Here is a 12,437-nt window from a genome sequence, read left to right as displayed (position 1 = left end):
ACTTAGAGGGTTGGAATCTATATTGGTCCAGGTGAGAAACTTTATTTTGATCCAATTATTATCGATTAGGAATTCTTTAGTTGATTCATTTTTTAAGTCCGTATCAAAATCCATGTGGGATACGGACAGTTTATTCTTTCAAATTTCAGCGTATAATAAGGGGTTCAATATTTTAATTATTACCATAACATTTGTAGATACAATTATCAGCACAAAATTAGGATATTAATCAACTATTAACTACCATTGTCAACTTCTAATTCCACTTCAGAATCTTGTTGTAAGACTATTGTCATTTGACTCATCACAAATTGCTTCTGTGTTCCTATCATTCTTTACTCTGTTAGTATCACTATCCATTACATCACCTACCATGCCTCCAGCAAAGAATTATTGATAAGTGGTTCGTGGTGGTTATATCTGTTTCGCTGATACACATACCCATGCTGTCAAAATTTATTACTCCAAATGGGAAAAAAGAATGAAGATGCCAATACTCGTACTTTTGGGATATCCAGATTAGTTTCAGGCCTCAATTGTGAGACGTTTGACACCATCCTCCACAAGAAATTGACCAGTGTAGAATTATAACTCTCAGTGTTGAGATAATGATTTCAACAGGTTCAATTCAGATTTTCATACAAAACAGCAGCTTTGGGCACTGGTAAATGGCTGCAATAACTCAAGTGATAATGCAACTATCCAACATAAAACCGGCTATAGATGCTTCAATTTGGATGACAATGTAGGAACATTCCTGCTCATTACCTTTACAACAAACCAAATGCCCCTATATGAGAATGAAAAAGCAACAACAATATTAGGGAGGACATCCATGCAGACTAAAAGGAACAAACACAGGCTTGATTTGTAGAAATTAAGCATCTGATAGATTAAACACATTATTAAGTGTTGATGAGAAAAAGATTACCTTGCAAGAACTTCCCCTAGTACCATAAACCTCCTGTAGGCCACTGTAGGCCTCTCCGTTGAGGAAAAACTACCATCATTGACTCAAATCATGTTCTTGAACTTTCATGAGATTGCGCTTGATTCTGCATATATATTCTCTTGGCAAGCAAAAGATTCAACTATTGAGCACCCAATTTGGGAATTCCAGTTGGTAGAGGCAAATCCAAATTCTGAACAGTCCTGAATGTCCTTGGCATCATTTTGTCAACATATAATGTGCCATCCAGGTGATCGCATTCATGCTGTAAAATGCGTGCCTGCCAACCACTAGCTTCTATCTTGATGGGATGCCCATCACGACCCAAACCTGAGACCTCAACCTCGAGGTACCGTTCAACAACCGCTCTAAATCCATCAACACTGAGATAGGAGGATTAGTATGATAATCTGCTTCACACTGCTTTGTCATATATGCAAAGGCAAACTAGAGCCAAGTATAAGAATGAATATAGTAGCTATCTGTTAGAAAAGAAGTTAATGTGGCAAACTTATTCAGTATAAGATCAAGCTTAGTGAGAGGAATACTATAATAGAGATAAATAAACCTTAGAGGTGTAGTAACACTTTTAACATGGCGGTAAAAAACTTTTCAAATTGCAATTAAACTAACCTAGAAGGATAAAATTGACTTTCAGGAGGAACTGAGGTAGATAAGAAATATAAGTTGGAAAGAATAACATCAAACAACAATTATTTGTGGTTATACAATTTGATTGTTCTGCATTTGGGCCACTGAAATCTTGGAACAAAAGGAGCTAATTTTTCAAATTACCTCAAGCACCCCTCAAAGAAAAGTGCAGTTTTGTCACTTCTCTTTTTAAGCATTGGGTTCAGAAGGACCTGTCTCAGATAAAAGTTACAAATGACAAATATATCTGGAAGAATTAAAAGAGAGAATTCAACTTATGAAGCAGTGAAGCACATAAAAGTGATACTTTAATACTTTAATACGTACTTTTTGGCATACTTACCAGAAGATCAAAGGGGCGTCGATCTTGTGCTTCAATTTCATTTTTTGGGGCATAACCGATGTATTCTTTAGTATCTTCCAGAACAATAATCTGCAAAACTAAGATCAACAAGATTAGGAAGCTTGCAATTAAAGATTTTTATATTCTATAAGATGATTGAATATTAATTAGTAGAGAAAGTTATAGCTGGCCATATTCTTTGGATAATATAAACGAAGTTACAGACTCAAAATTAAACAAAATCATCTAAATATTCTGGAAGCATAGTAAAAACCTACAAGATCCAATTTCATGACAAATACCTCTATTTTGAATAAAAAAGGTTAATCTTTGTTGGTCATCCTCTCCTATCTTGCACAGCGGCTTTTCTTACAATTTTAAAGGTCTCTGATCCATATTAGAACCTAGAATTCCAGCGAAACAAATCAGATTACTGTATGGAGAAGCTACTGAGTGGGACCATATGAAGTTTACCCAATTTTCAGATTCGATTACCGACTTCCCAAGCCTTGGCGGTCAAAGTCAGTGATGGATATTCCAACAATACATTGTAAATGTATAACCTCCTTTATTGTGAAAAATTCTTTCTTATACCACTTTGAGTCATAGAAAGCCAAAGAAAATTTCATGTCCAATAATGTAGCTCAATTGTTTGTCATTTCAGCTAGCAACTCATATTGGAATCTGATAGAACATAAAATATAAAAACAATAAGCTTTTAAACAGTTGGGCTGGGGAGTTAAAAAGTTTTTAGAGCAGTCGGTCTTTCAGACTGTCTACTCAACTTCAAATCTTTGCATTAGATGAAAATGTTGCAAGGCAAGATGGCACAGTTCTGAAACTCAAATGTCATTTGAAGTTAATAAGATTACATAGAAGATGTGGAAAAGGAAATGAAGTTGATTTGAGCAGCATTCTCTATCATATAGTTATCAATATACATATTAGTGATGTAACATTATAGATGAATTGTTTGCGTTAACACACTCTTGCTTATCTTCAAACTTTCGTCTGATGGATGCTATAACGTGCGAATCTTATGCAACCAATACACCCAGAGAGGCCGCATTGGGGATAAACGATATTCCATCATCAAGCTACTGAAAAAGAAAAAGCAAGTGAACAGAATGAGAGTCAAGCGAAACCTTTAACGGGATACCAATCTGGGGAGCAGCCAAACCCACACCAGGGGCATTCCTCATGACAGCGATCATATCTTCTATTATCTTCTCTATATTCTCCGACCCGATCTCCTTGATGGAGACTTCTCGGGCGGGCTCGTGGAGCACGGGATCCCCCGCCTTGACGATCTCCGGTAGGTCTGCCTTCTTAGACCGAAAGCCCGAGAACCAGCCGGCGGAGACCCTCGACGACCTCGAGGAGCTGCCTCTCTGTCCTCCGTTGGAGAAGCGCCTCACCTCCGCGGCACGGGATCCGATCGGGAGCTCGTGAAGGACCGTGGTTGGGCATCGGGGAGAGCGAAGAATATTCTTCGAGTTACCGAGGAGGATTTTGGGGCCCGACAGTGGGAAGAGGCGGTGGATTGTCTCCATCGACTTCTCTCACACCCTCGCTCTCGCTGCGGCTGCTCGTTGTGGTTTTCCAGATTGGAACGAGGGATTCTAGAGTTTCACTGGGCACTCAGCACTCAGCACTCAGCACTCGGCAGTGCCACAAAAAGGATTAGATTTAGAAATTAGACGATCCACCTCCATCATCAATACCCACTCCATCACCCACTACCAGTGACCCAGATCAGACACGAGACGGACGATCTGCGGGGTGGTTAGCAGAGGCCCAAGTCCAAGCCCAATTGTGGAAGCATTCAGAAGGCCGAGAAAATTATAATTTCAGGCTGCCCAGGTCGTGTTTGGACATGCAATCCACGGGCTATGTTTTTACCTTTCTTATCTTTTTTTATAGTTATTTAATACATATATTTTTCTCTTTTTAAAATCATCGGTGGAGTGTTTTGGCGCAAAAAATCTATGTGATTTTGGATTTTATAAATTCAAGTTTTCATTTTTTTCTGCAGAATCATCCAATTATATTATTTTTGAGATTAATTTATTTTTATTCTATTTTTGGATTTAGAAAGCATTTAATGTCCGTTTGTCATTATATGAAAGGTTAAAAATAATATTTCTTTGCAAAGAAAATAGTATATTTTTTAATTTAAATAAATTACATATTTTTTTAAAAAAAAAATTTCTCTTACTAAATTTATTATTATCATCTTTATAAATTATATATGAGTTTATACCCCTAATATAATCTACTAACTCAAGGACTTAAAAACTTTTCTTCTTTATTTTGCACGAAAAATACTACATACGTTGTTCGCGCAAAAAGCTAGGGTCGACTTCACATAAACGTATTTCTTTTTATATTTCTCAACCAAATAATAAAATTAAATTAATTTATAATTATTATCTACTGACATTTTCTATCTCACCAAGTATTAGAAAGCAATAATTTTTATTTTTTGATTCCCTGTAATATTTCAATTTCCAAGATTACTTCACACTTCACGCTTCACACTTCCCCGACAACCAAACACGCCAAATTTCTCCTGTGTTGTGGAAACTATTCAGAAAAAAATAATAATAAAAAAATCGATGCAAATGAAAAGCACAACTTTTACGGCTACGACAACTCACTACCTATACCATTAGGAGCTCGAGCTGCGACTCTTCAAGGTTTAGGGTTTCCCATCTGATCGACCTCAATGCAGGGAAGCATGCGGATCGATCTCGACAAGCTCCCTATCAAGCGCCTCGACGCCATTGATGAGCTTGGAAACGAGCAATTTCCCCCGTATTCGCTGAATTCTCTCCGATCTACCGTTCTCTCTATCTCTTTCGATTTCGCTTTTCTTCGGATTGGTTTATCTGATCTGATCTGTTTTGGTTACTTCTGCAGCGATACCAGCAATGAGGAGCAGCGTCTTACGATGATTCGGCGCATCGACTTCTCCTCCGTGGTAGAAAAGGATGCGAAGAAGGCGAAGACCAACTCCAAAGAGGCAGCGCAAACTTGGCCTTGGCAGAGCCTGGTGGAGAACCTTCAAGTCGCTCACCAGGAGCTATCCGTCATCATCGACCTCATCAACACGGTACGTTTTTTCTCTTTCACTCTCTTGATGCCCTCACCGCTGGATTTAGGAATTAGTTGTCATGAAGGATGAAAAAGGGTGATTTTTGCTTGTTATTTGGGGATATAAGAATGTGTCACTTCGCTAATTGATTCAACCTTGTGCTTTCTTTCTATACATTATGTTGTGGGACTCTATATTTGCTCAAGTTGCTTCCTTTCCTTCTCCATGATTGGAATACCAGCTGGTTTTGCTATACTTATGGCTTATTGGCTAGTTTTTATCAATATTTTTTCTTTTAGCTTTTGTAAATTCTCTATACGGGGATTCAATGAAATGAACCTGCACTTATTTCCTTTTTCTTGAAGATAATGATGTAGGTTGAAGCAAATGATGCTGTAGCAGTGGCTGGAATGCAAAGACCAAAGCAATTACCTAATGAAGCTCTCGCTGATCTTGCAGTGTCTGCTGCAACTAAACTTCAGCGTCTTCGGGTAATCTCTTTGCTTAAAAATCATTGAAGTGGTACCTAAATGTCTCGTAGTTTCCATTATTTATACTTTCTGATTATGTTGAATATTCAATGTGTAAGTATTGGATTGACGAATAATACATATAGTGCTGTATATATATTGAAGCATACTTGTATTTATAGTAATTAGTTGTCAAACTGCAATTTTGTGAATGCATCCGCCTGCCCACTTAGTACTCCAAATATGTAGCATATTTGTTAGTAATAATCTGTAACAACTTGTATCCTTGGTATCTCCATCGGCAAGGCTTATGAGTATGTTCCTGTAGTGGTCAGAGTGCCTTGAGGTTTTTCTTTTGGATGCACAGAGAATTCTATTGTACTTATTTGACAAATAGATGGTTAAATCTGGCATTTAAATATCATTACGTACTGAATTCAGTCAGATATTAAGGTTAGGTGTGCTGGTAATGATGACTGCTTTCCTTTTTGCCTTTGACTTCCACTTTAAAACAGCATATTGTGAGGGTAATCTAGCTAAATTCCATCCCATGATGTTGTTACATGTTTGTTTTGCTCTGAAAAGCAATGGCGGCATACTAGAATCTCGGAGCTACATGTCCATATTCACCTATCTAGATGGCCCTTTCATATCTTGTTTGCGAAAATTGCACAATCTGTCGTTACATGAACTAGGGAAAGGTGCCATAGCATGAAGCCAAGCTCTGGACAATTTTTTAGTACTAACTGGCACCTCCATATTTCTGGGTATCTGTGCCTTCCAGTACTTATTTGTGTTAAAGAAGGACAAGTTTGTGGTGGGGATCAATATTGTGCTTTGTGTTACTTTCTGCTTATCTTCTTTCCTCATTGGTTGAGCTACACCGCTAACAATTAGGCTCATTTGCATTTTGTTTTGTCTGTTATTCAGCATCTTGGGCGATACTTTAAACAGTCTTCTAGAGCAATGGAGCAGCAGGTTTCAAGGGGCGCTAGATTCTATGGATCACTAATCAGGTATGCCTTGGCAGGAGAGAACTTCATTTTAGCAGCAGATTTAAAAGTAACCTGTAATGAACTGATAGGCTGCAGCAGAACTGGAAAGTGAAACGGCAACGTCTGGTGGCAATTGGCCCAGGCAGTGAGGGTTTCACCTTTGATCTATTGGACAATACTCTATCGGATTTGACAGCAGTATCTCGCTCGTCAACTATGTCGACAGTTCGTATAGATCATGATTCTGCAGGCATTTTGGCTATACAAATACCTCAAAAATCATGCCATTCTTTATGCCTTAAATTTCTTGGGGCTGATTCAAATTTCAAAAGTAGCAATTTGAGCAAAAAGAATGCATGTGGCTTAGGCGAGGTATCTCGAGCGACTAAGAAGGAAGCTTTGACTGATGAAGATGTCAATGAATGTGTCAAAAATACACATTCTATTCTTCGTGAGATTCATCAGTCAATATTTGAGGAACAGGTATATTAGATATCATGCATCCTTTTCTTTGTGATTTATGACTAATTTGATTGTCTTAATTTTAGGTTTTCGATATGGTGAACCGCGAAACATATAGCTCTGCACAAGGTATAAATGTGACTGGGATGCGAGAAGACTTTTTACAGCTAGCAATTGGTCAAGAAAATTCTTTATGTATATGCCTCATGCCCTCTGGAAAAGAAGATGACCCTCAAATGATCCAAGGAAATATTTACGATGAGGAAAGTATATTTTCTAATTCTAAGCTGGCTGTTGTTGAGGAGAAACATGATTCTTGTAAGAAGAATTTGTTGGGAGTTCCTAATCCAGTCGGGCTAGAAATTTATTTGCTATATATTTTTCATAATGATGTCCTTACAAGAGCGAAAGAAAGACATCATTCTCAGGCCCCTGGTCAGCCTGCAGGCGGTGGCTATGGTCTATTGAGTCATTTCTGCTTGACAGTCTCTCATAGGACTTTTTCCAACAAAGTGCTGTCTGAACTAGAATGTCTGGTATTGAATCATCCTTGTTTCATACACTGAGTCAAACAGAAAAACTGAGAATGTAACTGAAGTTTGGTAGTGAGAATTCGTTTCTGTGTATGCAGGTGAGCAGGGTTCCATATCTTCAGCTACTCACTCATCCTACCTGGCATTCTCGCACATCATCATGGTCTCTCTGTTTGAAGGTTCCCCAACCAGTTCTTCATGCTGGTCGGCTAACGAAACTTTCAGACAATCAGGATGTGAAATACAAAATCAGATCTCAGTTCTACACGAAGATTGTCTTGAAGGATGATCAAATTAATGTAAGCGGTGAAGCTGCTCCTAGCATCATCGGTTCATTTACTGGCACTGCATCTGATCTGTCCTTGATAAACAGTTATGGCTGTGACTTAGAAGATCTCCCTATGATTCTTCTTCAGCAGGTATCTTCTGATTATCTTCACAATAACTGTTTTCCTAGAATAAAACAGGTTGATTTAGTGATTGGATTTGGAACATTTATGCCAATAGATGATGTCATTCCGCAATATTACTGCATCCTTCCATCGAAATATTTTGAACCACCCAATTCTAAGGGATGAATTTGTGATCTAGTTCCTATGCTGCAAAAGTTCATCCAATTCGATGACAGACATTTTCAGCTCAAATCAATAGTTTGTGAAGGAAGTTATGACATGGGAAATATGTCGATTCTAATTGCTGGAATCATGGATCTTTCTAATTCTTTCGAGCACAATTCCTTGTCAGAGATAATACCATTATCTCCATCGAGTGTGATAAACAATACGGGTGTTACTTTACTACAAAGTCATATGTGAAAACACACTGTTTTTAAAAAATTTATGTTAATCTCAACTATGCAACAATCATAAAAAATGTAAACCATATGTGAAGTTTGGTGAATCATACTTCAGCCTTTAGTCAACATAATTTTGTGATGTGACTGAGATAATCTATAATTTTGGGATTGTCTCCAATCCTGATGTATTTTCCAGAAGGAGTACAGTATGCTTCTACAATACTCCATAAAATAGTGCATCTGGAGTAGACCATTCCAAGCTGACATGCAGATAGAATTGGACTTGGTCTTACATTATGAGTAATATTTTCAATGAATAAAACAAAAGTTCAAACCAGATTCTTTTTTTCCATCAGAAATTATTGACTACAGAATTTTAGATCATAACCATACATCTATCTTTTATCTCAGGTTGCCAGTCAGGTTATTCACTGGCTCCATGAGGAAGCTTCAGTGATTGGAATGAATGCTAGCAGAGATTTCCTGTGTCTATACTTTGATTTGGACCAAGGTGACACGCTTGGCCTAGTGGCTCATGTGGACCCTGAAGATGTGCACGGTTGCATTTCATGGTGGGTGGTGATGGATGATCGATCATTGGAGGAGGGGAAGCTTTCAACTGACAATAGTGAGTCCGAGAATCGTAAATTTCTGGGATATTTGTCCCTTGAAGCATTATATTCCACATTGATGGATCTAGTCAGCTTGTGTAGTGCTGGAGACAACCATTGACTGATATGTTTCATAGTAGCTTGTCAACTAGCTTAGAGAAGGGCTGATCGATTGATTATGTAAGCATCAAAGTTGTGAATCAATATATAGGATGACAACATCAGCTCATGGATTGGCATTTTTTGAAGTTTTTGTGACATAAATTTTATATTTTAGTGGCTTAGTTTGGACAATTTGCGGCTGGTGTATGTGCAGATATAGTTGTTTTTATTTTCTTATGACGTATTTGCAAGGTAGTCTCTTAGTTTCGCATAGCAGTCGTCAACCTGCTTTCTTGTGACTAACAAATTTGCAGCCGGTCCGTAGTCACCTGGTTGCTAGTGTATTTTTTTTTTATTTGTTGATAATATTGGTTAATGGCTGAAAATGCAGGTTGTGTACCAGGAATGCGTGACAAACATCTCAATGGTGATTATTTGTATTGTATATTATTATTATTATTATTTTGTTATTTCTTAATTTTTTTCTCTAGTTTTAGTTATACTTACAGAGAGTGTAATTAAACTGCAGATTAGATAGCTCATAGGTTTAGTTTTATGTACCCTCTGAGCCTGAGGAGGGTGTGTGCAGTGTGCTCCCTACTTGGACTATACTCTTCATTTTGACCCTTCGGAGAAGCCAAGTGGAACCGAACTCAACTCAACCCAGCTTGAATCGAGTTTGACGGCGCTGGCGCAAAGCAACCCCATTGGAAGCGGTGGGATTAGGAATCGTGACCTTCTCGGACCACACAGATACAGGCGCAGTGTTTTTCTAATCCTACGGTCGTGATACATCGACTTAATCCGAAGGCCGGGTCGTCGAGGATTCCTTCCCTCCTCCTATCTAAGGCAGAAGCAGCCAGACCTCATGTCCTCTCCGCTGCTCTCTTTCCCTCTTTCCTTTTCCATCTCCCCCGGTACTCGGATTCGTGTCGGTGGTTGACGCGATGGAGGAGGTCACGGAGACGGTGGACAATCCCAACATCAACGACTCGCACAAGAAGAATCGGATCCAGGTCTCCAACACCAAGAAGCTCCTCTTCTCTACGTCAATCTCGCCAAGGTACGAAGACGACATCCTCATCATCCCCTCAACCTTCCTGCTCCTCCGTCAGGGCCCTCCTTGGAATTCCGTTGTTTATTGCCACTTGTTGCCTTTGATTTGTTTACTAATATATTCCTTGTAGTGATTAAAAGCTTCCGCTTGTCTAGGATTTGGTTGTCAATCTGGAATAGAACGTCCCCTTAATTCTTCACATGTTTTGAAGAATGTTTTGATCTAAGGTTCTCTGCTTCGGGATCTGATAGTAGTTAGAAATCTCAGCTACTTCGTATATATATGCTGTGATAAATTCGTCTCTATGTGCTTCAGTTTTTATTCTGCAATACTAGTGCTTTTCCTTTTCTGCTAGCTGATGATTTTCTAGTTCATAATGGTGTCTCTTTGACTGCGATTGCAGAGGTACATGCAACAACACGACGAAGTCGAGCTTTCAGCTCTTGGAATGGGTATTGCCTCTTCCTCCCCCTTCCGTGCTCTCTCTCTCTCTCTCTCTCTCTCTCTCAATTCTAATACAATTTAAGTGTTATTTATTGGCCCACTTATTTTCCCTTTAATGCTGAGAACCAACTTCCAATTTCTTTCTTATTTGTTCCTAACCTTGTTTTATTTGCAATCCTCTATGGCTGCAAGACAGGTATAATTTTGTCACACTTAGTTTTTCTTTTGGTATATAATTTGTGGCCCGGTAATCCTAACTTTTTCTAAAGGATTTAATAGATCTACTATTAAACAGGGCCTGCAGCTTGACTAAAATGGGTCTTTTTCCCTTGGTGGAATATGAAGCTGCCTAACTTTTTGATTGTAAACCTTCTGTTTTGGGTGGTTTTGGATACGAAATTAAGAAAAGAGCTTCATCCGTTGATGTCAAAAGTGGAAATCAGTGGTCTGCACACACACACACACACACACATATATATATATATATATATACATTGAATATCTAGGTGACTAGTTTTATGTTTTTAAGAAAGAATAGAGTTACCTTGTTGTTTTACTTCATAACTTATTTTGCTCTTTTACATATCTTTTCACAAGATATCAACTTGAAAAATTATCTTTTAAGCAGAAGCATTTTGAAGTCATTACTTTAATATGTGAAAGTTCTTCAAATTTATACTTTATGCACGGTCCAAGTTCAACATTGTTTTCCATTACGTTTAAGTAGCTTTGGACTTTTTTTGGCGCTGGATATATATATATATATATATATATACGCCGAGGGAGTTGAATGAACTTTTGCATTTGTGCATGCTCGCAAGAGTATCAATAGGAATAAAATGGTCATGAGGTTCTAGTGACAGTTGTAGATGCTACATGGTGAACATAACCAAAAGATGACCAGGCATTTTAGGTTACTGGGATCTCAAGAATTGGATGATAATGTTAGACCTTAAATTTATGAGCATTATAGACTTCCAGTTATTTTCTTTGTTCCCTTTCTTGAACTAAAAGTGCTATTTCTTCATCCTTGTTGAATTTATCAGCTATAGCAACTGTTGTAACTATCGCGGAGATTTTGAAGAAAATTGGACTAGCCGTTGAGAAGAGTGAGATACGTCCCGTAAAATCTCTTCTTTTTAGATTATAAGATGTGTTATTTTCCTTCCCATCTTAATTTGGTTTATCAGCTTATTAAGGTTATAATCAATTTCTATTTCAACTTTGTTACAGAGATCATGACATCAACAGTTGACATGAGAGATGAATCAAGAGGACGGTCTGTCCAGAAGGCAAAGGTTCGATTAATTTTTCATTCACTTTCAAAAGCTGTTTTCTTTTTACCTACTGATGACATATTGATCTCTCCAGATTGAGATATTACTTGGGGACGACAGAAAACTTTGATGAATTGATGGCTGCTGCAGCGGAAGAAAGAGATGTAGGTGTTGAAGAGGAGCAAAGCTGAAGGTTTATCTAGTATCTTCTGGTTGTATTGCAGTTTAGCACTGAAATGATAAGATGAAATATATGTAGTTTTTTCAAATAAGTATCACTGTAGCTTTGAGCACGCTTTGAAGTCATCGTATGTTAGTATTCTTTGTGAATTTAAAGGATACAGAAACCGTCTACTGTTGTTTGGTTGCATTGCAGTTAAGCACAGAAACCATAAGTTGAAATATATGTAGGTTATTTTTTTTTTAATAGCTATCGCTGTAGGCTTTGAGCCCGCTTTGAAGTCACTATATGTTAGTGTACTTTGTGAATTTAGAAGATACAGAAACATCTACTGTTGTTTGGCTTTCTGCCTAGCCTGGCTGGTTAATTTTTATTGTTGGTAATATCTGTGAATGAGCTGTGGCGAGTTTGCACTAGTCGAGGTCTGAGTTTGTTTCTGCGATGGTTACTTTCTTGCAATAACAATATG

General features: G+C 38.0%; 3 protein-coding genes across 7 annotated transcripts; 2 read left to right on the top strand and 1 right to left on the bottom strand.

Annotated features, from left to right (window-relative positions):
- Positions 1 to 286: 286 nt before the first annotated feature.
- LOC140767175 (peptide deformylase 1A, chloroplastic) lies at positions 287 to 3,631 on the bottom strand. The gene is made up of 5 exons (XM_073106997.1): positions 3,089 to 3,631; positions 1,944 to 2,033; positions 1,745 to 1,812; positions 932 to 1,332; positions 287 to 790 (listed from the first exon to the last, which is right to left on the bottom strand). Exons 1-4 carry the CDS (start codon positions 3,494 to 3,496, stop codon positions 1,092 to 1,094), a joined length of 807 nt encoding a protein of 268 aa, XP_072963098.1. The 5' UTR covers positions 3,497 to 3,631; the 3' UTR covers positions 287 to 790; positions 932 to 1,091.
- Positions 3,632 to 4,574: 943 nt separating this feature from the next.
- On the top strand, positions 4,575 to 12,162 carry LOC140761168 (mediator of RNA polymerase II transcription subunit 17). 5 transcript variants are annotated; one of them, XM_073098394.1, is made up of 12 exons: positions 4,575 to 5,058; positions 5,418 to 5,531; positions 6,441 to 6,526; positions 6,595 to 6,988; positions 7,054 to 7,503; positions 7,599 to 7,919; positions 8,708 to 9,326; positions 9,401 to 9,436; positions 9,539 to 10,072; positions 10,470 to 10,518; positions 11,557 to 11,808; positions 11,882 to 12,162. In XM_073098394.1, the coding sequence occupies exons 1-7, from the start codon at positions 4,672 to 4,674 to the stop codon at positions 9,026 to 9,028; spliced, it is 2,073 nt and encodes a 690-aa protein (XP_072954495.1). In that variant the 5' UTR covers positions 4,575 to 4,671; the 3' UTR covers positions 9,029 to 9,326; positions 9,401 to 9,436; positions 9,539 to 10,072; positions 10,470 to 10,518; positions 11,557 to 11,808; positions 11,882 to 12,162. The 5 variants fall into 5 exon arrangements, with proteins under 5 accessions (XP_072954495.1, XP_072954501.1, XP_072954486.1 ...); XM_073098400.1 differs by having other exon boundaries at positions 8,708 to 9,436; positions 11,557 to 11,633; positions 11,744 to 11,808; XM_073098408.1 differs by having other exon boundaries at positions 4,576 to 4,760; positions 4,866 to 5,058; positions 8,708 to 9,436.
- Positions 9,957 to 11,978, top strand: LOC140759196 (uncharacterized protein At2g34160-like). The gene is made up of 4 exons (XM_073095691.1): positions 9,957 to 10,072; positions 10,402 to 10,471; positions 11,701 to 11,789; positions 11,882 to 11,978. The coding sequence occupies exons 1-4, from the start codon at positions 9,957 to 9,959 to the stop codon at positions 11,976 to 11,978; spliced, it is 372 nt and encodes a 123-aa protein (XP_072951792.1).
- Positions 12,163 to 12,437: the final 275 nt, after the last annotated feature.

This window comes from Typha angustifolia, chromosome 1, assembly GCF_048772165.1.
Source record: "Typha angustifolia cultivar Huaian chromosome 1, ASM4877216v1, whole genome shotgun sequence".
NCBI lineage: Eukaryota > Viridiplantae > Streptophyta > Magnoliopsida > Poales > Typhaceae > Typha > Typha angustifolia.
This window is presented reverse-complemented; position numbering and strand designations above follow the sequence as displayed.

Excerpts from the sequence above, each read along its gene's own strand:
- LOC140767175 (XM_073106997.1), bottom strand. The coding sequence starts at position 3,496 with ATGGAGACAATCCACCGCCTCTTCCCACTGTCGGGCCCCAAAATCCTC. Across the intron at positions 1,813-1,943 it reads GACGCCCCTTTGATCTTCTG|GTCCTTCTGAACCCAATGCT; the intron begins GTAAGTATGCCA and ends TATCTGAGACAG. Across the intron at positions 1,333-1,744 it reads TTCTTTGAGGGGTGCTTGAG|TGTTGATGGATTTAGAGCGG; the intron begins GTAATTTGAAAA and ends CTCCTATCTCAG.
- LOC140761168 (XM_073098394.1), top strand. The coding sequence starts at position 4,672 with ATGCAGGGAAGCATGCGGATCGATCTCGACAAGCTCCCTATCAAGCGC. Across the intron at positions 6,989-7,053 it reads AGTCAATATTTGAGGAACAG|GTTTTCGATATGGTGAACCG; the intron begins GTATATTAGATA and ends TCTTAATTTTAG. Across the intron at positions 7,920-8,707 it reads CTATGATTCTTCTTCAGCAG|GTTGCCAGTCAGGTTATTCA; the intron begins GTATCTTCTGAT and ends CTTTTATCTCAG.
- LOC140759196 (XM_073095691.1), top strand. The coding sequence starts at position 9,957 with ATGGAGGAGGTCACGGAGACGGTGGACAATCCCAACATCAACGACTCG. Across the intron at positions 10,073-10,401 it reads TCTACGTCAATCTCGCCAAG|TGCTTTTCCTTTTCTGCTAG; the intron begins GTACGAAGACGA and ends CTGCAATACTAG. Across the intron at positions 11,790-11,881 it reads AGAGATGAATCAAGAGGACG|ATTGAGATATTACTTGGGGA; the intron begins GTCTGTCCAGAA and ends TGATCTCTCCAG.